Genomic DNA, 26,608 nt, shown 5'->3' with positions numbered 1-26,608 from the left:
AAATGTATTAAATGATAATGTTTTTCTAATATATTATTCAAATATCTAAGGTCGGAGAAAAACTATTTTTCAGTCATTCTAGGATATACATTTTTTCACATTTTTCTCTAAATGAAATCAAACAGTACCTAATAGTTAATGGCATGTCATTGTTTATTTGGCAGTGACTTTTCAGTGGTACATAAGTATATAGTGTATCCTGCAATTAAAGGCTGCCTCATATATGATGAAGTACCCTGACTCCGTTCAAACAGAACTGTGGTACTTAACCAAATAAGGTAGCATTTATCAAAATGTACATTAGAAACAGAAAGGTGTGTGTGGGGAGGAGGTTGTATACATATATACATGTATGTACTTTGTGTATGTGTGTGTGTCTGTGTGTGTCTGTGTGTGTGTGTGTGTGTGTGTGTGTATGAGTAGGCTGTAATTTTGCTTTACATACCTCTGTAGGTCAACTATTTCATTGTTAAGAGTATCTAGTTCCTTAATAGCAGAGAAATCTGCAACAGGACTTGATCCTATGATGTTCTAAAAACAAAAAGTTCACAATTATACATTACTATAAAATTATGCAATATATAACAAGACACTAAAAATATTAAAGCTCTACCCAGATACAAGGTATTGCATATTTTACTCTATTACTGACACTTTCCACTGAAAAAAATCATATCCAGTGCAATTATACATAATTTTATACTTAATTATATAGTAAGACATTTACATTTCCCTTAAATTCTCTGAAAACTGTTATTCTATACTATGTACCCCATCCCCACCTCCGATCTGAATGTCTTTGTCACTTGATCCTAGCCTGTTCAGAACCTTGCAGTAAAAGAGATGCCAGATTCATAAACTAATTCCTCCACAGAAGTATAAATTCTTAGAAAAATTGATGGTGATTTATTTGTATTCGTATTTGTTGAATCTCAGAACTATAGTAGTGGTTGATTTTATTTAATTCAAGGAATTTACACTTTTTTTACATACTGTGTCTATTTTATTTAAAGTAAATCATCATTCTACAAACTGTGACCTTTTATAAATGTAAGCTATTGTTATAATTAACTCTTCAATAGAATATGTTCTTAAAATATGTGGCCTCCCATTGAGTTGTTTCTACCTTGGCTCTATGTCCTTTGTAAACTATCATTGATGCCCCAGAGAGCTGGCTGAAGTCAGAGCAAAAAGATAAATGCTTCCTCAGACATTTCATCTACACCCAATGCTACAACCAGATTAACAAATAACAGGATAATTACCATCTGGAAATGTTAAAACTGAGGCCTGAACATGTAAAAACTAAGATATACTGCTGACTTTATATAATATAACAGAACATAAGACTTAGTATAGTCAACAACTTGCACAACAGAAGAAACCTAAAAGCACACAATATCTCATCTCCTCACATTTATATACTCATTTACAATTCACTAAGCACTTTAAATTCCACTAGTTAATTCTCAACACTAATCTGTAAAGTGGGCAGTAGGTAGGGCAGATATTATTATTAACCCTATTTTAGAACTGAGGAAACAGATTAAATGACTTGCTCAAAGTTGAACCCAGCCAGCCAGTACGCAGTTTAATCAAGAGTCTTCTGATTAAAGTGCTATTTCATGCAATGCCCCCAGTGGCACTTGCATATCAAGATCATTTAGGTAAATAAAATTATTACTCTAAAAGTAAATTTGATAAAACAGGTACATCAATAAAATTTAGCAAGTAATTCCTTTTATATTTCTTTATGCCACACTGCACTTTTAGTACTAAGCTGTTTTGACTATCAGTACTAAAATTCATCTGAGAAGGTTTAATACTAATCTCAATTTTATATTAATTATAGCTTTGTATGAAATACATCTCTTATTTTCTGTGTTCCACTGATATACAAAAACGTATCAATGTTAAATTAAATTAGGTATTTTAAAGTGGATTTCTGAATGCGACAACTATTCACTAGTATTTTAACTCTGTCTAAACCTGACCTATGAGCTAGGCCTGGCCAGACAGCTAAACAAAATGAAACATTAGCATTTGGTCTCACTTTTATCAGCAAGAGTAACTTACTTCACTTAAATGCTATGAAAAATTTGCTATCAGAGGTGCAAATGTACCAAAGAACTTGTGACTACCACACCTCCTCTGTCACTTTAACTCAAAAAAAGGTGACTCACATTTTATAGTCTTCCCCGTAAAATTATCATCAAAGAAGAAGACAGAGTGAGACAAATTAGTTTAACCTCAAACAAGCTAGAAAGTGACATCCCAGATACTGAAAAAAGTTTAACTAATATTTTATGTAGCATTTGAAGGGTATATGAGGAAAAATATATAGCATGTCCCCTTCTTTCAAAATGTTTCCTCTCACTCTATCTTGTATATTACACAAAAATTCCACTTTGGTGATGTTAAGTGGATCAGAGAGCCTAGAGAAGGTAGGCTAAAATGCACACAAGGACCAAGTGACATGTGACAAAAGCATGCTGTTTAGGAATTTTCTCCTTTTTGCTGAATAAAAAACCTCTCATTTCAAAATGTATCTTGTAAACCAAAAACTACAAAGCTAAAAAAGGCATAAAATAAAGCTCTAACCTTGAGAGAGAGTAGAGTTAAGAAACTGACAGTACAAGAAAGGCGAAAAGCAGAGTGCTGCAGAATGGAAAAAATAGTCCAAACTAGAAAAAACACAGAAAGGAAAGCAACATTCAAAAAAGGATTAGTCAAAGCTGCAAAAAATGCAGTACTAAAAAAAAACAGATTAAAGAGAAAAGAGGTTATTTGAAAGACAAAACAATGCAAGTTTTCATTTTTAAAGTTAAAATTTTGGGTTAATAGATAAGACAGCAGTGATAAATTCCCATTTCCATGAATAATGCTGGTGTCTGACATAGACAAATGTATCTATGATCTAGTGAATGAACTTCAGACAACTGTATACCTCATGCAACTTCAAGCATCTACTAACATAGAGACTTCAATGAACAAACTTAATTTGCTCCAGAAATTTCTGTCGTATCTGTAATTTGTGTTGGTAGGCAACTGAATAGGTTATAAAATGAAGAAGGCGAAATAAAAAAACAGTCTGCATAGGTGAAAGAAAGCATGAAACAACACAGTATTCCATAACTGAGGTACAGTTATACAGCAAAGAGCAAAAATGCAAATTCAGTAACCTTTATCTTTCTGGGTGGCATCACTTTTCCACAACTTAAGGGACCCATGTCCATAAGGAATCAAAAAATTCACAAAATGCCCCCCCAATAACTCACAAAGCAGATAATATTATTTTATTACAAATAAGGACAAAAACTACTGTAAGTAACTCTCCATACCTGAGTTATAAATTCCATTTAGTTTACTTAAAAAATCCAATTTTCTTTCTTTCTTTCTTTAAGAGATAGGGTCTTGCTCTGTTGCAAGACCCTGGGTTCAAGTGATCCTCCTGCCTTAGCCTCCCAAGTAGCTAGAACTACAGGTACGTGCCAATGCACTTGGCTAATTTTTTTGTTTTTGTAGAAACAGGGTCTTGCTATGTTGCCCATGCTGTTCTGGAACTCCTGGCCTCAAGTGATCCTCCCACCTTGGACTCACAAAATATTGGAATTACAGGTGTCAGCCACTGTGCTCAGTCCCAATTTGATTTTTGTTAAGCTTTTTAAAATGGGATTTTTAAGAACCATGTGACAAAATTAATCCAAAACCCAAAATATTCTATGATATTTTAAAGAGCCCTCCTCATACCACACATTTGACAACTCTTATTACTGTGTAACAACCCTGAAAAATCGCCATAGCCATGGTTACTTTATAGGCCATAAGAAATTTAAAAATACAAAGTATTTATTTTTAAAGGCAAATAGCCACTGTGGTATGCAAGTCCTTTCAAAGGTCTACTAAAGGCCAAGATATTGTAAATGCATCATACTAGGAAGGGTTTCTACATGAGAGAAAAATCAAGGCATGACTAAAACAATGAAGTTTTGAAAATTCTCACTGCTGTCCAGAAACCAAAACTAGGTAAAACCCACTTCTAGCTGTTCAAATATGAAATTCAGCAGTACACTCAGGAATAAAAGGTCATCTATGGCAAAAATCACACAGATATATCCTCAACATAATGTTTTCCTTGGAGGCTTTTTTGATGTAAAATTGACACCAAGCAACCATTATATGCAAGATTCTGTTTTCAAATCTGTATCATTTTATGTAAGAGTGAATCATCAAGTAAAACACAATAATTTAATTTTTATAGCTTTCCTTTTATAATCTATTCATAAAACTTAATTCACAAATCCAGCAAAGGAAAAATAAGTCCACATTTTTCCAATTTTAAGATTGGAAATATAGTTGTCATGTTTAATGAATGGCGTAAACAAGCTACTGGCCAAGGATGTTATACAAGGCACTCCAACATATTTATAGGCACAAACTAAACCACAAACAGTATACTGTTCTGCTCTTAGCCAGATACATTTTCTCTTCTATTCCATCCAAATTGAATCTGTAATTTGACATAGTATTTGTTCCTTTGAAATTAATGCATTCAGGTTTTCTTTTAAGCTTTCTTACCTTTTGTAAACTGGCCCTGTCTGATGGTGGAATCATTTCAGGAGTAAGAACGTGAGGAGGATCAATGCCCTTGATTAACTTCTGACTGATTAAGTGAAAAGCCAAGGCAAATTGATCCTTTGAAAGCTTCCCACAGTCCTTTGTGTCGCATAATGACCTGCACAAATAAACAAAATAAACGGTATATAAGTGCCACAACTGCAAAAAGTCCAGAGAGAAAGTACCGCTATGCTGCTTTTTAAAAATAATGTGGTGAATTTAAAAAGACAGTCACACCAACTTGCAAGTTATTAAAAACTCACTCAACTGTTCGAAGAGGCAGATCAGCTAAGATGGTAAAAAGAGAATGTTCACCCTGGTGCTGAACAAGAGCCTCTAATCTGGGTTTACACTTTGTGTTTTCTTACCAATTTTCAGAACCACTATACAGTAAAAGTTGTGGTGGGCCAAAGAATTCTAACATTCCTTACTCCCAACACATTTTTAACATTAAAAGATATTAAAGATAAAACCTAAGTCTCAACAAATTTGATTCACTGGTGGCATTAGAAGGATTCTAAAACAAGCACAATTTTCATGTTGCTATGCCTCCTGCAACTCTTGGAGTAGGAGGATACAAGGATCACCAAGCCAAAGCAGAATGAACAGCTGCAAATGGAAATCACATGTGAGGAAAAGGCAGCAATCTGGAAAGCTTATACAATCACTTGAAGAGAAACAGCAAACGTTTTACTCTATTTTCTTTTTCTGTAAGTAAAAAAAAGAAGTTCGGCTTTCTGAAATCCTGATCTGTTTAACTCATTGAAGGCCAGTAGGGTCTGATGAAAAGACTACATACTTAAAAAGACTATGCGTCACATAGATCTTAAATTCCAGCTTTTCTACTTATTTCTTCTTGTAACCTTGGCTAAATTTTTTTAACCTCTCCAAACCTTAGTTTCCTCATCTATAAAGTGGAGATGATAACACTCATCTTGTAAAATTACTATCAGAATTAAAGACAGGATATATAAAAAGTATGGGCACAACATCAAGCCAGTGACGGCTGCCATTTATTGAGTATAGTGCCTACCCTAGGCACTCAATAGTGGCAGCTACTACTAATTATGCATATTTAATCTTTCCCAGTCTTGGGTTCTTGTTTCTTTTAAGGCAGATCTACTTATTGTCTGCCTCCGTTCTTTTCTAAGTTTCTCTTTACAACTATGTAGTTCAACTTTTGAGGTTTCTGCCTCTTGAAAACCTGAAGATAACCTCTGGTATCGTTAGGTGGATTGGCAGCAGACACATTATAAAGCATTTTCATATACATTATCTCATTTTCTGTGAAATTCATTAAAGACACTAGGGTTTGTCTTTTTCAAGGACCAAGTATGTTATTCCTATGTGAAAGTATGAAAGTATACATATACACTATAAAATTATGCAGGTATGCCTTGAAGATACTGTTTTTTACATTGTTTAAATTTCATATATCTGGATTCTCTGAAAATTTTAAGTTTAATTGATATAAACAGAAGCTGGATTTTAACATTCTAGTAACAATTAACTGACACTGTCATTTTATTTTATTTTTGAGATGGAGTTTCACTCTTGTTGCCCAGGCTGGAGTGCAATGGCGTGATCTTGGCTCACTGCAACCTCCACCTCCCAGGTTCAAGCAATTCTCCTGCCTCACCGTCCCTAGTGGCAACTACAGGTGCGCACCACCACGTCTGGCTAATTTCTTTTATTTTTAGTAGAGACAGCGTTTCACCATGTTGGCCAGGCTGGTCTCAAACTCCTGACCTCAGGTGATCCACCTGCCTTGGCCTCCCAAAGTGCTGGGATTACAGGCGTTAGCCACCGCGCCCAGCCGATGCTGTCAATCTTATAAAGCTTCAGGTAACCCATTCTCAAGCTTTTGTCCATTAGCCAGAAGAATTCTTCAGATTCTGATTTTCTCTATAAAAATTCTGAAACAAAAACTGTCCTATTTACAAATGACTAAAACTGGAATTGATACAAAACCATATTTAAAAAAAAATCAAATCAAATAAAGTCTTACCATATATGGGCTAGTAAGGTAGAAGGTAAACCTGTTTTCAAGAAGATTTCACGGACCTCCAGTCCAGACACAAATCCGTCCATATCTTTATCAGTTTTCAGGAAGATTTCATCATATTTAGCTTTTTCTGCAGGGGATACAACCCACTACAGGGGGGGGGAGGGGGGGGAGAAAAACAGTATTTCTGCCAAAATGAAACAAACTTTGAAGTGTCACTCTTTCAATCCATTACAGTATCCATCACAAATTCTGAACAATTCTACCCTACTAACTCAGAGCAACAATGTATCACTTCCATATGACATCTCAATCAAAACGCTGTGGTGAAGACAAAATAACAGAAGAAAATACAGGCCAATTAGGACTTATCTATAGGTGCACATTTCCACTTTTTATTAAGAAATGAGTAAATTCAAACATAGTTAACTCTTGACTTATGCCCACATTAATATAGGTAACTCAAAGTCTGTATAAACAAAATACTCAGATAATTCTCAATCTTTATTTTTTATAGTTTGACCCAGCAGTGTTAACCACAGCCAAACTGGCTGATTTGCCTATCCTGTCATTAATCTTCCTTTACTCAATCTGACAAGAGGCAGGCTGGGGGCAGAAAAAAAAAGCCTTGGACAACCCAGAATTCGGTAATTTGATCCCAAAGAATCAAGAGTTAACTGAGATCAAACAAAAATAAAAACAACTATTAATTATGCCACGGCAAACATGCCATGTTAGCATGGAGCATCTTCCGTCTCTAACTTTAATTCCAGGGAGATCAAGATAAAGCCAATAAAACATTCATATGACTCAAGGCCAAATGTAGAAAGAATATGTCTTCTCTGGAGTATCACATTATGTAGGTTCAACCAGATGGTGCTCTAAAATTTTTATCCCTTTAATTGCTCTATCTTTGTCAAATAGTAAACTATTAAACGCCATGCACTTTGTTAAAAAAAATCCTTTAACACTGATAAATCTATACCTGTCTTAATGGTGCTTTGGTAGGTAAAATGCCTACAGATGGTAAGGAGTGGTAAGATTCCTTGGTTGATGCTGAAGAGGGGATCAACCGCACAGAGCCTGATATACTGACCGTTTTTCTCTTAGATGGTGGCACCAAGGCTGGAGGCAAGGACATTGGCACAGGTTCTTTCTCCAGTGCACAGTATACCAAAAACATGGCCTTCAAAATAAATGAACCAGGGTCATATATATTAAAAGCACTTAATATTCACCCACTGAATTGATTATTGTTCAATGATAAATCATCTTTAGGCTCTCAAATCCTTTTTTAAGAAATTGGGCTGGGAGGGAAAGAAGAGAAAAATGAGGGAGGGATGAAAGAAAGGAGGGAGAAAAAGAAAAAAAATAAAAAGTAAGAAATATTTAGGAAGATATCCTTAGTAAAAATTTAGAGATGCACCCTTCAACTAAAGTTTCTGCAATGTCAAAGGCAAACAATAATTTGAGAAGACAACATCTGCAAAGAAAGAAGTACTCTCCCTAATATATAAAGAGCTCCTAAAAATTAACAGAAAAAAAAAGTCCAACAGAAAAATGGAAAAAGAGTTTGAAGAGATATTTTACAGACAAGCAAATCCCTTAAATGGTCCATTCTTTAACATACAAAAATATGCCCAATCTCAGATGAAAACTGTAAGTTAAAACTATATTGAAATACCATTTTCCACCTAATTGGCAAAAACTCCAAGTTTCATAACATACTTTTTTAGCTAAACTGTGGGGAAATTTTCTTACACTGCTGATGGGAGCTGAGGGGTAGCAGACTATGCTACCCCAAAACATTCCACTTTGGCATAAGGATTATTTTGAACTGAAAGCAACTGAGAAGTAGTAGTATAAAAAAAAAAAAAAAAAAAAGTTCTCTGCCCTCCCTCTCTATGCCTAAAAGCAGGATATAAATTTACAAAGGTGTCCCTCTTGCCCTCTCTACAAGGAAGGATAACAGTTCCTGCCCAAAATGACTTCAGACCCTTATCAGCCTAGAGGTGTCGCCAGAAGAATTATATAACAAACTTTACGCTGCTGGTGGGAATGTAAAGTAGTTCAGCCATTGTAGAAAACAGTGTGGCAATTTCTCAAAAAACTCAAGGCAGAATCACCAATGACTCAGCAATCCTATTATTGGGTATATACCGAAAGGAATATAAATTGTTTATCATAAAGCCATATGCACACATATGTTCATCACAGCACTATTCACAATAGCAAAGACATGGAGTCAACCTAAATGCCCATCAATGGTAGATTGGATTTAAAAAATGTGGTACATACACACCACGGAATACTACACAGCCATAAAAACAACAAGATCATGTCCTTTGTAGCAAAACAGATACAGTTGGAGGCCATTATCCTAAGCAAACTAACACAGGAACAGAAAAACAAATACATGTTCTTGCTTCTAAGTGGGAGCTAAACATGGAGTAAATGTAGTCACAAAGAAGGGAACGACAGACACTGGGGCCAATGTGAGGGTGGAGGGAGGAAGAGGTTCAAAAAACTACCTATCATTTATTAACTGAATGACAAAATAATCTATACACCAAACCCCTGTGACATGCAATTTACCTATATAACAAACCTCTACATGTACCCCTGAACCTAAGAGTTAAAAAAAAATTCATTGTTCTTTGTTAAAGATGCTGTATTAGGCTAAGTGCTTTTCTTTTGCAGTAAAGAGTTTAATTGATGCAAAACTGGTCACACCACACAGAAGATAGAGTTATTACTCAAATCAATCTCCCCAAGAATTTGGGAGCTAGGGTTTTTCAGACAGTTTGGGGAAGGAGTGGGGATGGCTAGGCAATGGGTGCTTGCTGCTGACTGGTTGAGGGTGCAGTCATGGGGGTATGGGAAATGGTCCTCCTGTGCATAGAATGGCTTCTGGGTGGGACCACAGGAACAAGTCCAGGAGAGAGCCATGGTTAGACATGCAAAAAACTCCAAGTGCAGGGCAGCTTGTCTTGATTCCAGGGTGTAGAAAAGGCGTAAGGGAGGCTCCACTGAAGATTCAGTAGGAAAATTACATGGCCTCGCTGTGAGTGCCTGGCTGTGGCTGGATGTCAGAAGCTGCTCTTTTTCTCTTTCTCACTGGATCACTCGAGAGATGGTCAAGGAGGTATTCCTAATAGCTCAGAGTTTGGAGAGAATGTGTCCTGGTCGTTTTGGGCTTCAGCTAGCTGTGGTGGTGGGAGGATTGGGCACAACGTGGGACATAAGGCTCCCAACTGCTGCCCTGCAGGAGCCAGGGCACTCCTGGGCAGCTCCTAGAATGGAAAGGCCACGTTGGGGTGCTGCACTTTAGTCCGTTTTCGTATTGCTATAAATAAATACCCAAGGCTGGGTCATTTATAAGGAAAACAAGCTTAACTGGCTCACAGTTCTGCAGGGTGTACTAAGCATGGCTCCAGTATCTACCTCTGGTGAGGCCTCAGGGAGCATCCAATCATGGCAGAAGGCAAAGGCGGTGCAGACGTGTCACATGGCAAGAGCAGGAGCAAGAGCAAGCCCGAGTTGTAAGACACCTATTAGACAGTTAACTCTTTTCCTGAGTTTCTTCCATGTATATATGAAATATATATGTTAATAAACTTGTTTTTCTCTTATCTTTTGTTACAGGGTTCTCAGTCAATAACTTAAAAGCGTATAGGAAAAATTATTTTTCTTCCCCTAACATGCTCAAATTGGTACCACCCCTTTGAAGGGCAAACTGGCAACATCTACCATATTGCAAATGTATTTCCCCTTTGGCTCTGCAATCCCACATATGGGAATCTATCCATATGAAATGCTGTATGAAAAAGATTATTAATTGCAGCACTGTTTGTATTAGCACCCAAATGCCCATCTACAAAACCTGGTTTAAAGAATTATGGTGTACTTTACACTGGGAAGTTAAGGTAAAAAAATTATTTTAAAAAATGGTATATCCATATAATGAAATACTACAAAGCATTAAAAAAATCATAAAGAACATTGTGTGTCTTAACTGTGGTGGTGCCTTCAGGCATATAATTGCCAAAACTCATCAAATTATATACTTAAATTGGATGCAGTTTGTTGTCGGTAGCCTTGAATAATGTTAACCAGGAAAAAAAGAATCATGGGGCTCTCGTAGTGAAAAGGTATCCAAGATAAACTGTTAACTATGAAAAAGTATAGTGTTGAACAGTGTGTTTAGTAGGTTATCTTTTGTGGTAAGGAGGAAATAATTAGTTATATTTGTTTATATTCGCATTAAGAAATTCTAAGATAGGCTGGGCGCAGTGGCTCATGCCTGTAATCCTGGCACTTTAGGAGGCTGAGGTGGGTGGATCACTTGAGGTCAGGAGTTTGAAACCAGCCTGGCCAACATAGTAAAACTCCATCTCTACTAAAAATGCAAAAAAATTAGCCAGGCGTGGCGCACATGCCTGTAATCCCAGCCACTTGGGAGGCTGCGGCAGGAGAACTGCTTGAACTTGGGAGGTGGAGACTGCAGTGACCTGAGATGGTGCCACTGCACTCCAGCCTGGGCAATAGAGAGAGACTCCATCTCAAAAAAAAAAAAAAAAAAGATAAAAAGAAAGAAATTCTAAGATAAATAAGAAATTAAGAAAATTGGTCAGAGAGCAGGGATAAATGGAGCAATTGAGAGCGAGGTAGAACTGACATTTTTTTCACTGCATCTCTTCTTATATTGATTCTTGAACCATGACAAATATTTTTAATACATAAAGCACTTGCACAAAATGGGAAAAATTTGCATACAGACTGTCCCAGAATATATCCTCTTCATTTTAAAGCATTCAAGGTACCTTCAAGACTTTCAGAGCATGAAAGTTCTCCATAACTATCTTTGAGCATATGAAATTACTCAAACTAACCTGGAACCTCTAGAAAGAGTCCAGCAACTACGAGAAGAAAGCTTGCGTGTTTCTTAAATTTTTCTTTTCTTTTCTTTTTGGTTGTTTTTTTTTTCGCCCAGTGCAGTGACACGATCTTGGCTCACTACAACCTCCGTCTCCTGGGCTCAAGCCTTCCTCCCACCTCAGCCTCCCAAGTAGCTGGGTCTACAGGCACATGCTACCAAACCCAGCTAATTTTTTTTTTTTTTTTTTTTTTTTTAAAGAGAAGAGAATTAGCCATGTTGCCCAGGCTGGTCTCCAACTTCTGAGCTCAAGCGATCTACCCACCCCAGCCTCCCAAAATGCTGGGATTACAGGTGTGAGCCACTGCACCTAGCCTCTTAATTTTTTTTCTTCCACTGAAAATTACAATTTTTCCCAAGAGAAAATTTACTTATAATCATATATTAAGTTTTGTGGGGCTTTCACATCTATTTATATATTTATTTAATTTGTTTATTTTGTTTATTAATTTATTGACAAAGGCTCACTCTGTTGCCCAAGCTGGAATGCAGTGGCAAGAACACAGCTTGCTGTGGCCTCAACCTCCCAGGCTCAAGTGAGTCTCTCACCTCAGTTTCCCAAGTAGCTGTGACTACATGCGTATGTCACCATGCCTGGCTAATTTTTTTATGTTTTGCAGAGATGAGGGTCTCACTATGTTGCTCAGGTTGGTATCAAGCAACTCTGGGATCAAGTAAGCCACCACATCCAGCCTCTCAAATCAGTATTTATTGAGCACTCAATGCAACAACACTGATCACTGATTTCCAGGATTACTAATGTCATTTTACAAATCAAGACACTGAAGCTAAGATGCTAAGTAACTTGCCCAATATAATATTTTTAATAAGTGATACAGTGGGGTTCAAACCAAGATCTTCTGGCTACAGAGTTCTTGTTTTTTTCCAAATTTGATCAGCTTTATTAGCAGCATATATGTTAATATTCCAATACCATGCTGTCCTTTACAACTAATAAAACTAAACCTTAACCCACTGGTACCCAAATTTTAGCAGGCATCAGAATTACTTGGACAGCATGATAAAGCACAGATTTCTGGCCCCCGCACTCAGAATTTTCTAACCAGTAAGGTTGGGCCTGAGAATTTGCATTTTAAACAAGTTCTCAAGTGAAGCTGATGCTGTTTGTCCAGGAACCACACTTAACCATGACTTCTCCTCTCCCTTTTCACTAACCAGCCTGGAAGAATTCAATTTCAGTTTTAGAAACACACAAACTTTCTATTTCCAAAAGACTGAAACTCCAGAAAGAAAACAATCTGGCTAACACACACTTCCAACCAAATTCACAATATATGTACTGTGAAATTGTCAGAATGGCACTAAGAGAAGTGCCTAGTGTACACTCTAACAGTCAGCACTTCTCTTGCTGCAGATGGAGTCATTTCCTGGAAAAGTGGACACTAGAAGCAAAAAAGCAACGTTAGCCATCTGTTGCCAACAGACAACACATTTTTATGAAAGTTAAAAATATATATTATTAATTTCACGTTGACTTGAAAATAGATTCCCTGGCAAAACTAAAGCCAAAAATTATACCGCCAAATAAAAGAGCAAAAGTGAACAGAATGCTTTTAATACTGCTGGGTTACTTGTTTTTCTTATTATATTGTACTTATTCCTATCAAAAGTATGCCACTGAAACAAAAGCAACTAAATCAAATGCACCATATTCACACACACACCAAAAAAATCTGGCTAGTAACTAGTTGTCAAACTGAAACATACTAGCAGGTGCATTTATACAGAAAGAGACACTTAAGGAAGAAGCATTTAGAATGTCTTTTCATTTCAGAGTAAAAGTATAAAAAATTTTATTAATAATAATAATAAAAGTATCAAATTCCTGAGACAGCAGGGAAAGAGGAGATTTAATTTTACTGTCGTAATCAGTTACTAACAGCTGCCCACTTACTCTGGTATTTTTTCATTTTCCATGCTTTTAGGCAGTATTTCTGAAATTTTAGTCACCATCAGAATCACCTGGAGGGCTTTTAATTCTTGGGCAAAGCCCAAGGCTTTGGTGAAACCCCATCTCTACTAAAAATACACAAATTAGCTGGGCATGGTGGCAGGCGCCTATAATCCCAGCTACTCTGGAGGCTGAGGCAGGAGAATTGCTTGAACCTAGTAGGTGGAGGCTGCAGTGAGTCAAGGTCTTGCCACCGCACTCCAGTCAGGGCGACAGAGTGATACTTTGTTTCAAAAAAAAAAAAAAAAAGTGAAAAGATCTCTCACTTTTACAACCCAACAGGAGGAAGAGATATGCAAAAGTTAATTTTAATACAATGTGATACATGCTAATACACACAGAAACAGCTCCTCTATACATCTCTAAGTGCCAAAAACTCCTCACATAATGAAGACCCAAACAAATGGTACTGACAAAAGCTTAAGCCACTTTCAGTCTAAGAACTTACCTCACAGAAAAATTTAAGGCTTAGTAAGAATGTAAAAACCAATAGATAGATATGCAGACAAATGGCAAAATAAAAAGGGCATGAATACACGCTTCCAGAGAATAGAGCAGGAAAAGGGAAAAAGTAACTTCATGGTGGTGAAATCTGGCAAACACTATCTTAAATAAGTGAAGGTTAACATCAACAGTGATGTCACATGGATATCATATACCCCTAATATAATGTGATGATGAAAGCATTACGCCTCCACGTTATTCTTTGCAAAAACTCATTTGCCCAGTCTAGTCATGAGAATAGCATCAGACAAACCTAAGTTGGGAGACATTCTGCGGGATATCTAGCCAGTATTCCTCAAAAATGTCAAGGTCATAAAAAGCAAGGCAAGACTGACAAACTCATATACCAGAGAGACTGAAAACATGACAACTAAAGGCAACGTGATACCCTAGACTGGATCCTGTGACAGAAAGGAAAAACTGGTGAAACCCAAATAAAGTCTGGAATTAATAATGCACCAATGTTGTTTTTCAGTTTTGACAGATGTACCATGGTAATGTAATATGTTAATAAGGGAAACAGTGAAGGGGAATGGAAAACTGTTCTCTGCAACTTTTCTATAAATCTAAAATCACTCCAAAATTTAAAGTTCATTAGGAAAAAAAAAAAAAAAAAGAACATGACTCTAGAAGGCTCAGGTTAGCCTGGGTTGTAAGCCAGTAACTGCTGTGCTTAGAGAAGCTAAATTATAGGATCTTGTCAAACTCTAAATATCTACAAAAAAGCATGAGCATAGGCTCATTCACCAAATACTAAATTCCTAGATTTACGGGCCTTCTCTTTAAAATTAAAAGCAGTAGTTTCAGCCCTAATAAAACAAAGAACTATTTTACAGAATAGGACTAGACACTTGTAGAACTAACCCCACAAAGAGAATAAACTTTAACGTAATTATCAGTCACTTCCCTTGGTTCACGGGAAGTAGCATAATTTTAGATACATTTCTAGTTTTCAAACCATAACAGAAAAATTTGGCCCTTTGGCTGGACATGGTGGCTCGTGGCTCAGGCCTGTAATCCCAGCATTTTGGGAGGCCAAGGCGGGTGGATTACCTGAGGTCAGGAGTTTGAGACTAGCCTGGCCAACATGGTGAAACCCCATCTCTACAAAAAATACAAAAATTAGCCAGGCATGGTGGTGGGCACCTGTAATCCCAGCTACTCAGGAGGCTGAGGCACAAGAACAGATTGAACCTGGGAGGTGGAAGTTGCAGTGAGCTGAAATCATACCACCATACTGCAGCCTGGGGGGAGGGGAGGGAGGGAGAGGGAGGGAGGGAGAGAGGGAGGGAGGAAGGAAGGGAAGGAGGGAGGGAGGAAGGAAGGAAGGAAGGAGGGAAGGAGGGAGGGGAGGGAGGGAGGGAGGAAGGAAGGAAGGAGGGAGGGAAGGGAGGGAGGGAGGAAGGAAGGAAGGAGGGAAGGAGGGGGAAGGAGGGAAGGAGGAAGGGGAGGGAAGGAGGGAGGGAAGGGAGGGAGGGAGGGAGGAAGGAGGGAGGGAGGGAGGGAAGGGAGGGAGGAAGGAGGGAGGGAGGGAGGGAAGGGAGGGAGGGAGGGAGGAAGGAAGGAGGGAGGGAGGGAGGGAGGGAGGAAGGGAGGAAGGGAGAGAGAGGAAGAGAGAAAGAAAGAAAGAAAGAAAAAGAAAGAAAGAAAAAGAAAGAAAGAAAGAAAGAAAGAAAGAAAGAAAGAAAGAAAGAAAGAAAGAAAGAAAGAAAGAAAGAAAGAAAGAAAGAAAGAAAAGAAAAAGAAAAATTTGCTCCTTTTACAAAATGTCACCTTAGTGCTCCATCAGAGACTTTCTACAAAGCCAAATGGGCCAGAAGTTAAACTCAGGGAAATACATTTCCAATATCCTTACAATCTAGTCAGGTAATTCATCAATGAGTAAACAGAATACTGATACATAATCACAGATATTTTAAAAATCCAGATTCAAGTGGGTAGATATGATTTTTTAAATCTTTTTGTGTATGTACATACACATATACATTATACATTCCACATACACAAAACTCTCTGAAGTCATTTCACTTGTGGCCAGAATACCTATGGCCATGCCAAGGCCTAACTTTTACAAATTTACTTTTTTAAAACAAAACAAAACAAAACAAAAAAACTAAAAGATATTCTAGATTCTGGATTTTTAATTAAACTACTGGGTTTCTGAGAATATGAACAAGCATTTACATTTGAAAAAAAACAACGGCCATTCATCAAAGGTTCACATGGCAACAGCAGTTTGTATACAGTTTAGAATCTTTAACTTCATTTATTAAAAAGATAAACTTTGGGAGAATGTGTGTGTCCAGGAATTTATCCATTTCTTCCAGGTTTTCTAGTTTATTTGCGTAGAGGTGTTTATAGTATTCTCTGATGGTAGTTTGTATTTCTGTGGGGTCAGTGGTGATATCCCCTTTATCATTTTTTACTGCATCTATTTGATTCTTCTCTCTTTTCTTCTTTATTAGTCTTGCTAGCGGTCTATCAATTTTGTTGATCTTTTCAAAAAACCAGCTCCTGGATTCATTGATTTTTTTTTGAAGGGTTTATTGTGTCTGTAACTCCTTCAGTTATGCTCTAATCTTAGTTATTTCTTGCCTTCTGCTAGCTTTTGAATGTGTTTGCTCTTGCTTCTCTAGTTCTTTTAATTGTGATATTAGGTTGTCAATTTTAGATCTTTCCTGCTTTCTCTTGTGGGCATTTAGAGCTATACATTTCCCTTCACACACTGCTTTAAATGTGTCCCACAGATTCTGGTATGTTGTATCTATTTTTCATTGGTTTCAAAGAACATCTTTATTTCTGCTTTCATTTCGTTATGTATCCAGTAGTCATTCAGGAGCAGGTTGTTCAGTTTCCATGTAGTTGAGTGGTTCTGAGTGAGTTTCTCAATCCTGAGTTCTAATTTGATTGCACTGTGGTCTGAGAGACAGTTTGTTATAATTTCTGTTCTTTTACATTTCCTGAAGGGTGCTTTACCTCCAACTATGGGGTCAGTTTTGGAATGAGTGTGATGTGATGCTGAGAAGAATGTATAGTCTATTGATTTAGTGTGGAGAGTTCTGTAGATGTCTATTAGGTCCGCTTGAGGCAGAGCTGAGCTCAATTACTGGATATCCTTGTTAACTTTCTGTCTCGATCTGTCTAATGTTGACAGTGGGGTGTTAAAGTCTCCCATTATTATTGTGTGAGAGTCTAAGTCTCTTTGTAAGTCTCTAAGGACTTGCTTTATGAATCTGGGTGCTCCTGTATTGGGTGCACATATATTTAGGTTAGCTCTTCTTGTTGAATTGATCCCTTTACCATTATGTAATGGCCTTCTTTGTCTCTTTTGATTTTTGTTGGTTTAAAGTCTGTTTCATCAGAGACTAGGATTGCAACCCCTGCCTTTTTTTTGTTTTCTATTTGCTTGGTAGATCTTCCTCCATCCCTTTATTTTGAGCCTATGTGTGTCTCTGTATGTGAGATGGGTCTCCTGAATACAGCACACTGATGGGTCTTCACTCTTTATTCAATTTGCCAATTTATCCAATCTGTGTCTTTTAATTGGAGCATTTAGCCCATTTACATTTAAGGGTAATATTGTTATGTGTGAATTTGATCCTGTCATTATGATGTTAGCTGGTTATTTTACTCATCAGTTGATGCAGTTTCTTCCTAGTATTGATGGTCTTTACATTTTGGCATGTTTTTGCAGTGGCTGGCACCAGCTGTTCCTTTCCATGTTTACTGCTTCCTTCAGGAGCTCTTGTAGGGCAGGCATGGTGATGACAAAATCTCTCAGCATTTGCTTGTCTATAAAGGATTTTATTTCTCCTTCACTTATGAAACTTAGTTTGGCTGGATATGAAATTCTGGGTTGAAAATTCTTTTCTTTAAGAATGCTGAATACTGGCCCCGACTCTCTTCTCTCTTGTAGAGTTTCTGCCGAGAGATCCACTGTTAGTCTGATGGGCTTCCCTTTGTGGGTAACCTGACCCTTCTCTCTGGTGGCCAAGACTAAACCAGGAAGAAGCTGAATCCTTGAATAGACCAAAAATAGGCTCTGAAATTGAGGCAATAATTAACAGCCTACTAACCAAAAAAAGTCCAGGATCAGATGGATTCACAGCCGAATTCTACCAGAGGTACAAGGAGGAGCTGGTACCATTCCTTCTGAAACTATTCCAATCAATAGAAAAAGAGGGAATCCTCCCTAACTCATTTTATGAGGCCAAAATCATTCTGATACCAAAGCCTGGCAGAGACACAACAAAAAAAAAAGAGAATTTTAGACCAGTATCTCTGATGAACATCGATGCAAAAATCCTCAATAAGACACTGGCAAACTGAATCCAGCAGCACATCAAAAAGCTTATCCACCATGATCAAGTGGGCTTCGTGTCTGGGATGCAAGGCTGGTTCAATATACGCAAGTCAATAAACATAATCCAGCATATAAACAGAACCAAAGACAAAAACCACATGATTATCTCAATAGATGCAGAAAAGGCTTTTGACAAAATTCAACAGCCCTTCATGCTAAAAACTCTCAATAAATTCGGCATTGATGGAACGTATCTCAAAATAATAAGAGCTATTTATGACAAACCCACAGCCAATGTCATACCGAATGGGCAAACACTGGAAGCATTCCCTTTGAAAACTGGCACAAGACAGGGATGCCCTCTCTCACCACTCCTATTCAACATAGTGTTGGAAGTTCTGGCCAGGGCAGTCAGGCAGGAGAAAGAAATAAAGGATATTCAATTAGGAAAAGAGGAAGTCAAATTGTCCCTGTTTGCAGATGACATGATTGTATATTTAGAAAACTCCATCGTCTTAGCCCAAAATCTCCTTAAACTGATAAGCAACTTCAGCAAAGTCTCAAGATACAAAATCAATGTGCAAAAATCACAAGCATTTCTATACACCAATAACAGACAAACAGAGAGCCAAATCATGAGTGAACTCCCATTCACAGTTGCTTCAAAGAGAATAAAATACCTAGGAATCCAACTTACAGGGGATGTGAAGGACCACTTCAAAGAGAACTACAAACCACTGCTCAATGAAATAAAAGAGGACACAAACAAATGGAAGAACATTCCATACTCATGGATAGGAAGAATCAGTATCATTAAAATGGCCATACTGCCTAAGGTAATTTATAGATTCAATGTCATCCCCATTAAGCTACCAATGACTTTCCTCACAGAATTGGAAAAAACTACTTTAAAGTTCATATGGAACCAAAAAAGACCCTGCATTGCCAAGGCAATCCTAAGCCAAAAGAACAAAGCTGGAGGCATCACGCTACCTGACTTCAAACTATACTACAAGGCTACAGTAACCAAAACAGCATGGTACTGGTACCAAAACAGAGATATAGACCAATGGAACAGAACAGAGCCCTCAGAAATAATACCACACATCTACAACCATCTGATCTTTGATAAACGTGACAAAAACAAGAAATGAGGAAAGGACTCCCTATTTAATAAATGGTGCTGGGAAAACTGGCTAGCCATATGTAGAAGGCTGAAACTGGATCCCTTCCTTACACCTTATACAAAAATTAATTCAAGATGGATTAGAGACTTAAATGTTAGACCTAAAACCATAAAAACCCTAGAAGAAAACCTAGGCAATACCATTCAGGACATAGGCATGGGCAAGAACTTCATGACTAAAACACCAAAAGCAACGGCAACAAAAGCCAAAATAAACAAATGGTATCTAATTAAACTAAAGAGCTTCTGCACAGCAAAAGAAACTACCATCAGAGTGAACAGGCAACCTACAGGATGGGAGAAAATTTTTACAATCTACTCATCTGACAAAGGGCTAATATCCAGAACCTACAAAGAACTCAAACAAATTTACAAGAAAAAAAAAAACCCATCAAAAAGTGGTTGAAGGATATGAACAGACACTTCTCAAAAGAAGATATTTATGCAGCCAACAGACACGTGAAAAAATGCTCATCATCACTCGCCATCAGAGAAATGCAAATCAAAACTACAATGAGCTACCATCTCACACCAGTTAGAATGGTGATCATTAAAAAGTCAGGAAACAACAGGTGCTGGAGAGGATGTGGAGAAATAGGAACACTTCTACACTGTTGGTGGGAGTGTAAACTAGTTCAACCATTGAGGAAGACAGTGTGGCGATTCCTCAAGGATCTAGAACTAGAAATACCATTTGACCCAGCCATCCCATTACTTGGTATATACCCAAAGGATTATATATCATGCTGCTATAAAGACACATGCACATGTATGTTTACTGCAGCACTATTCACAATAGCAAAGAGTTGGAACCAACCCCAATGTCCATCAATGACAGACTGGATTAAGAAAATGTGGTATATATACACCATGGAATACTATGCAGCCATAAAAAAGGATGAGTTTGTGTCCTTTGTAGGGACATCGATGCAGCTGGAAACCATCATTCTCGGCAAACTATCACAAAACAGAAAACCAAACACCGCATGTTCTTACTCATACGTGGGAACTGAATAATGAGAACACTTGGACACAGGGTGGGGAACATCACACACCAGGGCCTGTTGTGGGGTGAGGGTAGGGGGAGGGATAGCATTAGGAGATATACCTAATGTAAACGACGAGTTAATGAGCGCAAGCACACCAACATGGCACATGTATACATATGTAACAAACCTGCATGCTGTGCACATGTACCCTAGAACTTAAAGTATAATAATAAATAAATAAATAAAATAAAAAGATAAACCAAAAATCCCATTTACACTATAAAATAAAAGAAACGGGTTAAGAATTTTAAAAGTAAGTCTAAACATAGACTCAAGTTCAATCAAGTTTTGGTTACTGAAATAAGTTACTCTTAAAAAAATCTATACTGAAATTCAACCCACCAAGTTAGAGTCTCTCTTTAACTTCATTTTTATTTCTTCCCATTCAAAAAATTAAACACAAAGCAGACACGGGGTCTTTAAAACAAACAAACAAAAAGCATTTAACCCAAGGGGGAATGGGCAAGAATCTTACAGGTAAGTCTTGAACAAAAAGATTCCTATGTTCAACTCAGTTTTGATTATTTAGTAAAATAAGACCTAAACTTGTATTATACTGCAACAAACCAAAATCCTGGCAGACTATAAAGTGCCATAGGCCAAAAGGACTGATCATATAAATAAGTACATTATCTTTATATTTTATTATTTAAGAGGATACTTTAAAATGTTCAGATCTTAGCTATGTCACTACTGCAAAAGTATTTTTTTAGTTACTTCAATTTTCAAGGAAGAATGATACCAGCTCTCAAAATTCAGTTTTGTAAAATATTGATGCTTATAAATAAATAAAAACAAATCAATGACTTGCAGTTGTAGTTACACAGACTATCTTGCAGTAATTATAATTTTAAATAAGAGTACAAATTGTGTTGCTCTATTTATTAAAGTACAGGGATAAAAAAAGATTTATCAGAAGAATTCTAACCAAAAGAATACTAGTTATTAATATTGAACAAAACTGGAAGAAAAATACCAAAACCAAAAGAATGAAATTAACTGAGCAAAATCTAGAATTTGAGTCACATAAAATGTTCTAAGGTCTTCTGGAATTAGAACATGAGGCGGGGCCAGGCGCGGTGGCTCACGCCTGTAATCGCAGCACTTTGGGAAGCCGAGGCGGGCAGATCACGAGGTCAGGAGATCGAGACCACCCGGGCAAACATGGTGAAACCCGGTCTCTACTAAAAATACAAAAAAAAAAAAAAAAATAGCAGGGCGTGGTGGCAGTGCCTGCTACTGGGGAGGTTGAGGCAGGAGAATGGCGTGAACCCAGGAGGCGGAGCTTGCAGTGAGCCGAGATCAATCGCGCACTACACTCCAGCCTGGGCAACAGAGCGAGACTCTGTCCCAAAAAAAGAAAAAAGAAGAAGAAAAGAAAAGAACATGAGGGGGAAAGAAAATTAGTAAAGATAATCTAAAGGACTCATTTTGCTAGAGTAAGGATTGAAAATCTTGTTTTCAATATAGGAGAAATAAGTTCAAGTACAGGAAAAGGGGCACAGGGTGAGAATCCCCTATCCAAAACGCTTGGGACCAAAAGTGTTTTGGATTTTTTCGGATTTTGGAATATTATCTTTTTTTTTTTTTTTTCAGATTTTGGAATATTATCCTATCTTGGGGATAGGACCCAAGTCTAAACATGAAATTCATTTATGTTTCATATAAACTTTATATATATAACCTAAGATAATTTTATATAATCTTTTTAACAATTTTGTGCATGAAACAAAAGTTTTGACTGCAACTTACCACATGAGACCAGGAGTGGAATTTTCCACTTTGTGGGTCATGTCAGTACTCAAAAGTTTCAGATTTTGTAGCATTTCGAATTTTGGATTTTCAGATTAGGGATGCTCAATCTGTATTAACTATTAATGAAACAAGACATTATAACAAAATTTCCACATTAACTGGGAGGCGGGGTAAGGGAATGAATCACAACTTGATAATAAGCAACAGTAAGAAACAGAGAAAATAAATACGTAAAATAAATACGTAAGGAAGGAAAATCAAATCAAGTGCTGTTACTGTAAAAACTAATTAGGCAAAGCATTAAAATGTAGAAATCTGCCATTTTCAAGAGACATACACAACAAACATAAGAAATATCAGGTAATTCAAACAAAGAGGGAACAGGAGAAGCAATATTAAAATCACACAAGCTAGAGTTTAAAACTAGGAAAAAATTCTGAAGAATATGGATACAGGGAGAAAGCAAATGTGCAAAATGGTTAACAAGCAAATCTAGGAGAAGATAAAGGGGTGTCTACTATTTAAAACAAAATTCAAGGTAGTAATTTATTATTCAAATGTATTTATTATTCAAAAATTATTCTTTTAATAAAGTTTTTTTTCTTTTTTTTTTTTTCAAAAAGGCCAGTTGCCTGGGAAAAGGCTCCAGGCATATAAGATAAATTGTGTTTATTCATTTACCTTAGCATACACTACTATTTATCAAATGATGACAGTACTATTCTCCATCTATTCTATTTTCGTCTTAGGCCAGAAGAGGTGGCTCATGCCTGTAATCCCAGCACTTTGTGAGGCCGAGGCAAGTGGATCACCTAATATCAGGAGTTTGAGACCAGTCAGGCAAACATGGCGAAACCCTGTCTCCACTAAAAATACAAAAAATTAGCCGGGGGTGGTGGTGCATGGCTGTAATCCCGGCTCCTCAGGAGGCTAAGGTGGAAGAATTGCTTGAACCCAGGAGGCAGAGGCTGCAGTGAGCCGAAATGCCACCACTGCATTCCAGCCTGAGTGACAGAGTGAGACTCTGTCTTTAAAAAAAAAAAAAAATTGTCTTTATGAGAAAAAAATTCCCTCATTACATCATACCACTGCAAAGATTTTACAACAATATTCTTACCACAAAAACAATTTATGAGAAGTTTATGTGTACGGTTTGACAATGTTTCAAAGTATATCATCACAGAAATCTCTTCAATATGGCCCCATTCCCAAAAGCATCCCACAAACAATGGCTCAAACCCTGAAATGCGGCTGAGATAACTTCTGTCACCACTGCAAGGGAGTATCTTTTACCATTTCCCAACTACTACACAAATTAAAATTAAAAAGACTAGGGACCTGTGACCACGAATTCAAGTCACTTTAAGTTTCTGTTTCTGCATTTTTTAAATGTAATATGTATCCTGCCTATTTCATTTGGCTCTTGTGGAAAATGAGGAAAATTTAAGGAAGGGCCAAAAACAAAAGAAAAGGAAGGACAAAGAGAAACTAAATAATCAATACATTTGAAGCTGAGTGTGGTGGCTCACGTCTGTAATCCCAGCACTTTGGGAGGCTGAGGCGGGCGGATCACCTGAGGTCAGGAGTTCAAGACCAGCCTGGCCAATGTGGTGAAACTCTGTCACTACTAAAAATACAAAAATTAGCCAGATGTGGTGGTGCACTTCTGTAATCCCAGCTACTTGGGAGGTTAAGGCAGGAGAATCGCTTGAACCTGGGAGGTGGAGGTTGCAGTGAGCCAAGATTATGCCACTATACGCCATCCTGGGCGACAGAGCAAGACTCCATCTCAAAAAATAAAAATTAAATTAAATTAATTTGATATAATGAATTTGTAAAACTCTAATATCCTCCAAACAGAAATACTGCCATATCCATGGACTATATGTAAAAATAGGTCATAAACTTGGCAACAAAGAAAGCCTTAACTAATTTTTTTTAATTAGACATTTTATAGACTACATTTTTCTAGTTATAATCCAATCAAGTTGAAAGTACACATCAAAGTAACAAAAACCAACCAAACTTAACCACTTTGAAATTAGGAAACATATTCCTAACCAGATAACAAAAGAAAACTAAAAACTATCTAAAAAGCTGTATAAAGGAGAAAACTTTGTACCAATATCTATGGAATCTCGCTAAACCTGTATTCAAGGGTAAATATATCCTTTAAATGATTTCAGTATTATAGATAATGAGAACTGAAGAAACATAATACACATCTCCAAGAAATTTAAAATAAAAAGAATAAGAAAACAGGGAATTAAAAGTTAAACATCATTAACTTAAAAGTTAAAACATAATAGAAAGGAAAAGTAAATTCAAAAGATGTTTTTTCTAACAGATCAAGAAACTAGACAAAATCAGATTAAGTAAAAAAAAAAAAGTGAGCGTATTCTCAAGACTTGGCATGAATAAAGAGAACAACCACAAAAGAGAATATCGCAAATTTGTAGCAACAAGTTTGAAAGTAAAAGAAATTAACAATTCCTTACCAAAATAAAAAGAAAATTTGAGAGTAAAAGGGAAATTAGAAATTTACCACTGATGAATTCACAGCAAAGTTTTATCAAACCTTTAAGGAAGAGGTGAATACAATCCTATTTGAAATTAACTATTCAATTACTAAGATGACATGTCTTCAGATAAAATGTCAAAACTTTTCTGCTTTCACAAATGAAGTGAAACTCAAGTGTTATTCATGTTTCTTTTTAATGAAATAAAAGGAAATGTGAAATATGGGGGATACATTTGAAGCAAAATTATTCCATAATAGAAGCAGGTGCTAAGATACCTGGCCAGGTTGTGATACAAAAGATTACTTTACAGTAATTATACAAAGTATATGTTCCTGTGTACCTTAAAGCCAAATAAAATGAAGATGGCAAACCACACATTTTCTGTTATCCATTTGTTTAGAAAATAAATTCTATGTAAGAATGTTCAACCAGTCGGGCACAGTGGTTTCATGCCTGTAATCCCAGCACTCTGGGAGGCTGAGGTGGGCAGATCACTTGAGGTCAGGAGTTCGAGACCCTGATGGGAATACAGTTTTCCTCTAAGGATGAACTAAAAGAGGAAATTTGCACGTGAGAAAATCATTAAGATAGTGAAGATGTTGAGAGCATTAGATTACTTACAACTGCAAACTCATCTCTGTCAAGCATTCCATCATGGTCAATATCACTCAACTCCCAAACCTTAAAAAGAGGAGAATTGAAAAAGATTAATGTTCTTTCAGTTCATGTGCTACTTGAGGGCAAGGAAAGAAAGTATACTAGTTAGGCATGGTGGCTTATGCCCATATGGCCTCCTAGCACTTTGGGAGGCCAAGGCAGGAGGATCACTTGAGCCCAGGAGTGTGAAACAGCCTAGGAAACATAAAGAGATCCTGTCTTTACAAAAGATAAAAATAAAAAATTAGCTGGGCATGGTGGCGTGAACCTGTAGTCCAAGCTACTCAGGAGGCTGAAGTAGGAGGATCCCTTAAGCCCAGGAGATCAAGACTGCAGTGAACTATGATATGCCACTGCACTCCAGCCTGGGCAACAGAGCTAGACCCTGTTTCTTCAAAAAAAAAAAAAAAAAAAAAAAAAAAAAAAAAAAAAAAAAAGAAGGATACTGTTGAGAGTTAAAAGTAGAGCTAGAGATAAGCAAGTGTCTGGTTATAATTGCCTTGAAAGGAGTTTGGGCTTTATTCTAAGTGCAATGGAAAGTACTAAAAAGTTACGTTTAAGTAATAACAACAGTGTATTTATAGTTTAGAAATTCCACACTAATCACACAGGGGAGAAATAGTGGGAAACAATACTAAAAAATGGCGTTTTAATCAGTATTTATTGAGCACCTAAAATCTATATAACATTGATCCAGTAGTAGTACTAATATGGTGATATGGTGGTTGTCATCATCATAGCAGCTAGCATTCAAAGAGTATGTAGCAATCACGGTAAAAAGTAGGACTTAACATACATTATCACATTCAATCCCTACAATTCTATAAGCTGAGAATTATGTCCCTTTTAAAGATTAGAAAACTTAGACATGGCTTTCTAATGACTTGCCCAAGGTCACACAGCTAAGAAGTGGTGCAGCCAGGATTTGACCCTATGTAACCTGCTGAAGCAGGGAATTAAAGAAAGGGCAGCCGGGTGCGGTGGCTCACACCTGTAATCTCAACGTTTTGGGAGGCTGAGGCGGGTGGATCACCTGAGGTCGGGAGTTCAAGACCAGCCTGAATAACATGGAGAAACTCCACCTCTACTACAAACATAAAAA

General features: G+C 37.1%; 1 protein-coding gene across 4 annotated transcripts in view; it reads right to left on the bottom strand.

Annotated features, from left to right (window-relative positions):
* Positions 1 to 26,608, bottom strand: part of LOC105495236 (epidermal growth factor receptor pathway substrate 15) — a 162,514-nt gene that overhangs the window by 75,692 nt on the left and 60,214 nt on the right. For 2 of the 4 annotated variants that reach the window (XM_071093088.1, XM_071093086.1), the window contains exons 8-12: positions 25,471 to 25,530; positions 7,719 to 7,808; positions 6,626 to 6,771; positions 4,579 to 4,735; positions 446 to 531 (exon numbers count right to left, since the gene is read on the bottom strand). In XM_071093088.1, the coding sequence (XP_070949189.1) occupies positions 446 to 531; positions 4,579 to 4,735; positions 6,626 to 6,771; positions 7,719 to 7,808; positions 25,471 to 25,530 (539 nt within the window). Of the gene's footprint in view, positions 1 to 445; positions 532 to 4,578; positions 4,736 to 6,625; positions 6,772 to 7,607; positions 7,809 to 25,470; positions 25,531 to 26,608 lie in introns of all 4 variants that reach the window. The other 2 variants (XM_071093090.1, XM_071093083.1) reach the window with 1 other exon arrangement.

This window comes from Macaca nemestrina, chromosome 1, assembly GCF_043159975.1.
Source record: "Macaca nemestrina isolate mMacNem1 chromosome 1, mMacNem.hap1, whole genome shotgun sequence".
Classification (NCBI taxonomy): Eukaryota; Metazoa; Chordata; class Mammalia; order Primates; family Cercopithecidae; genus Macaca; species Macaca nemestrina.
The sequence above is the reverse complement of the archived record's forward strand: the minus strand, read 5'-3'. Positions and strand labels throughout refer to the sequence as shown.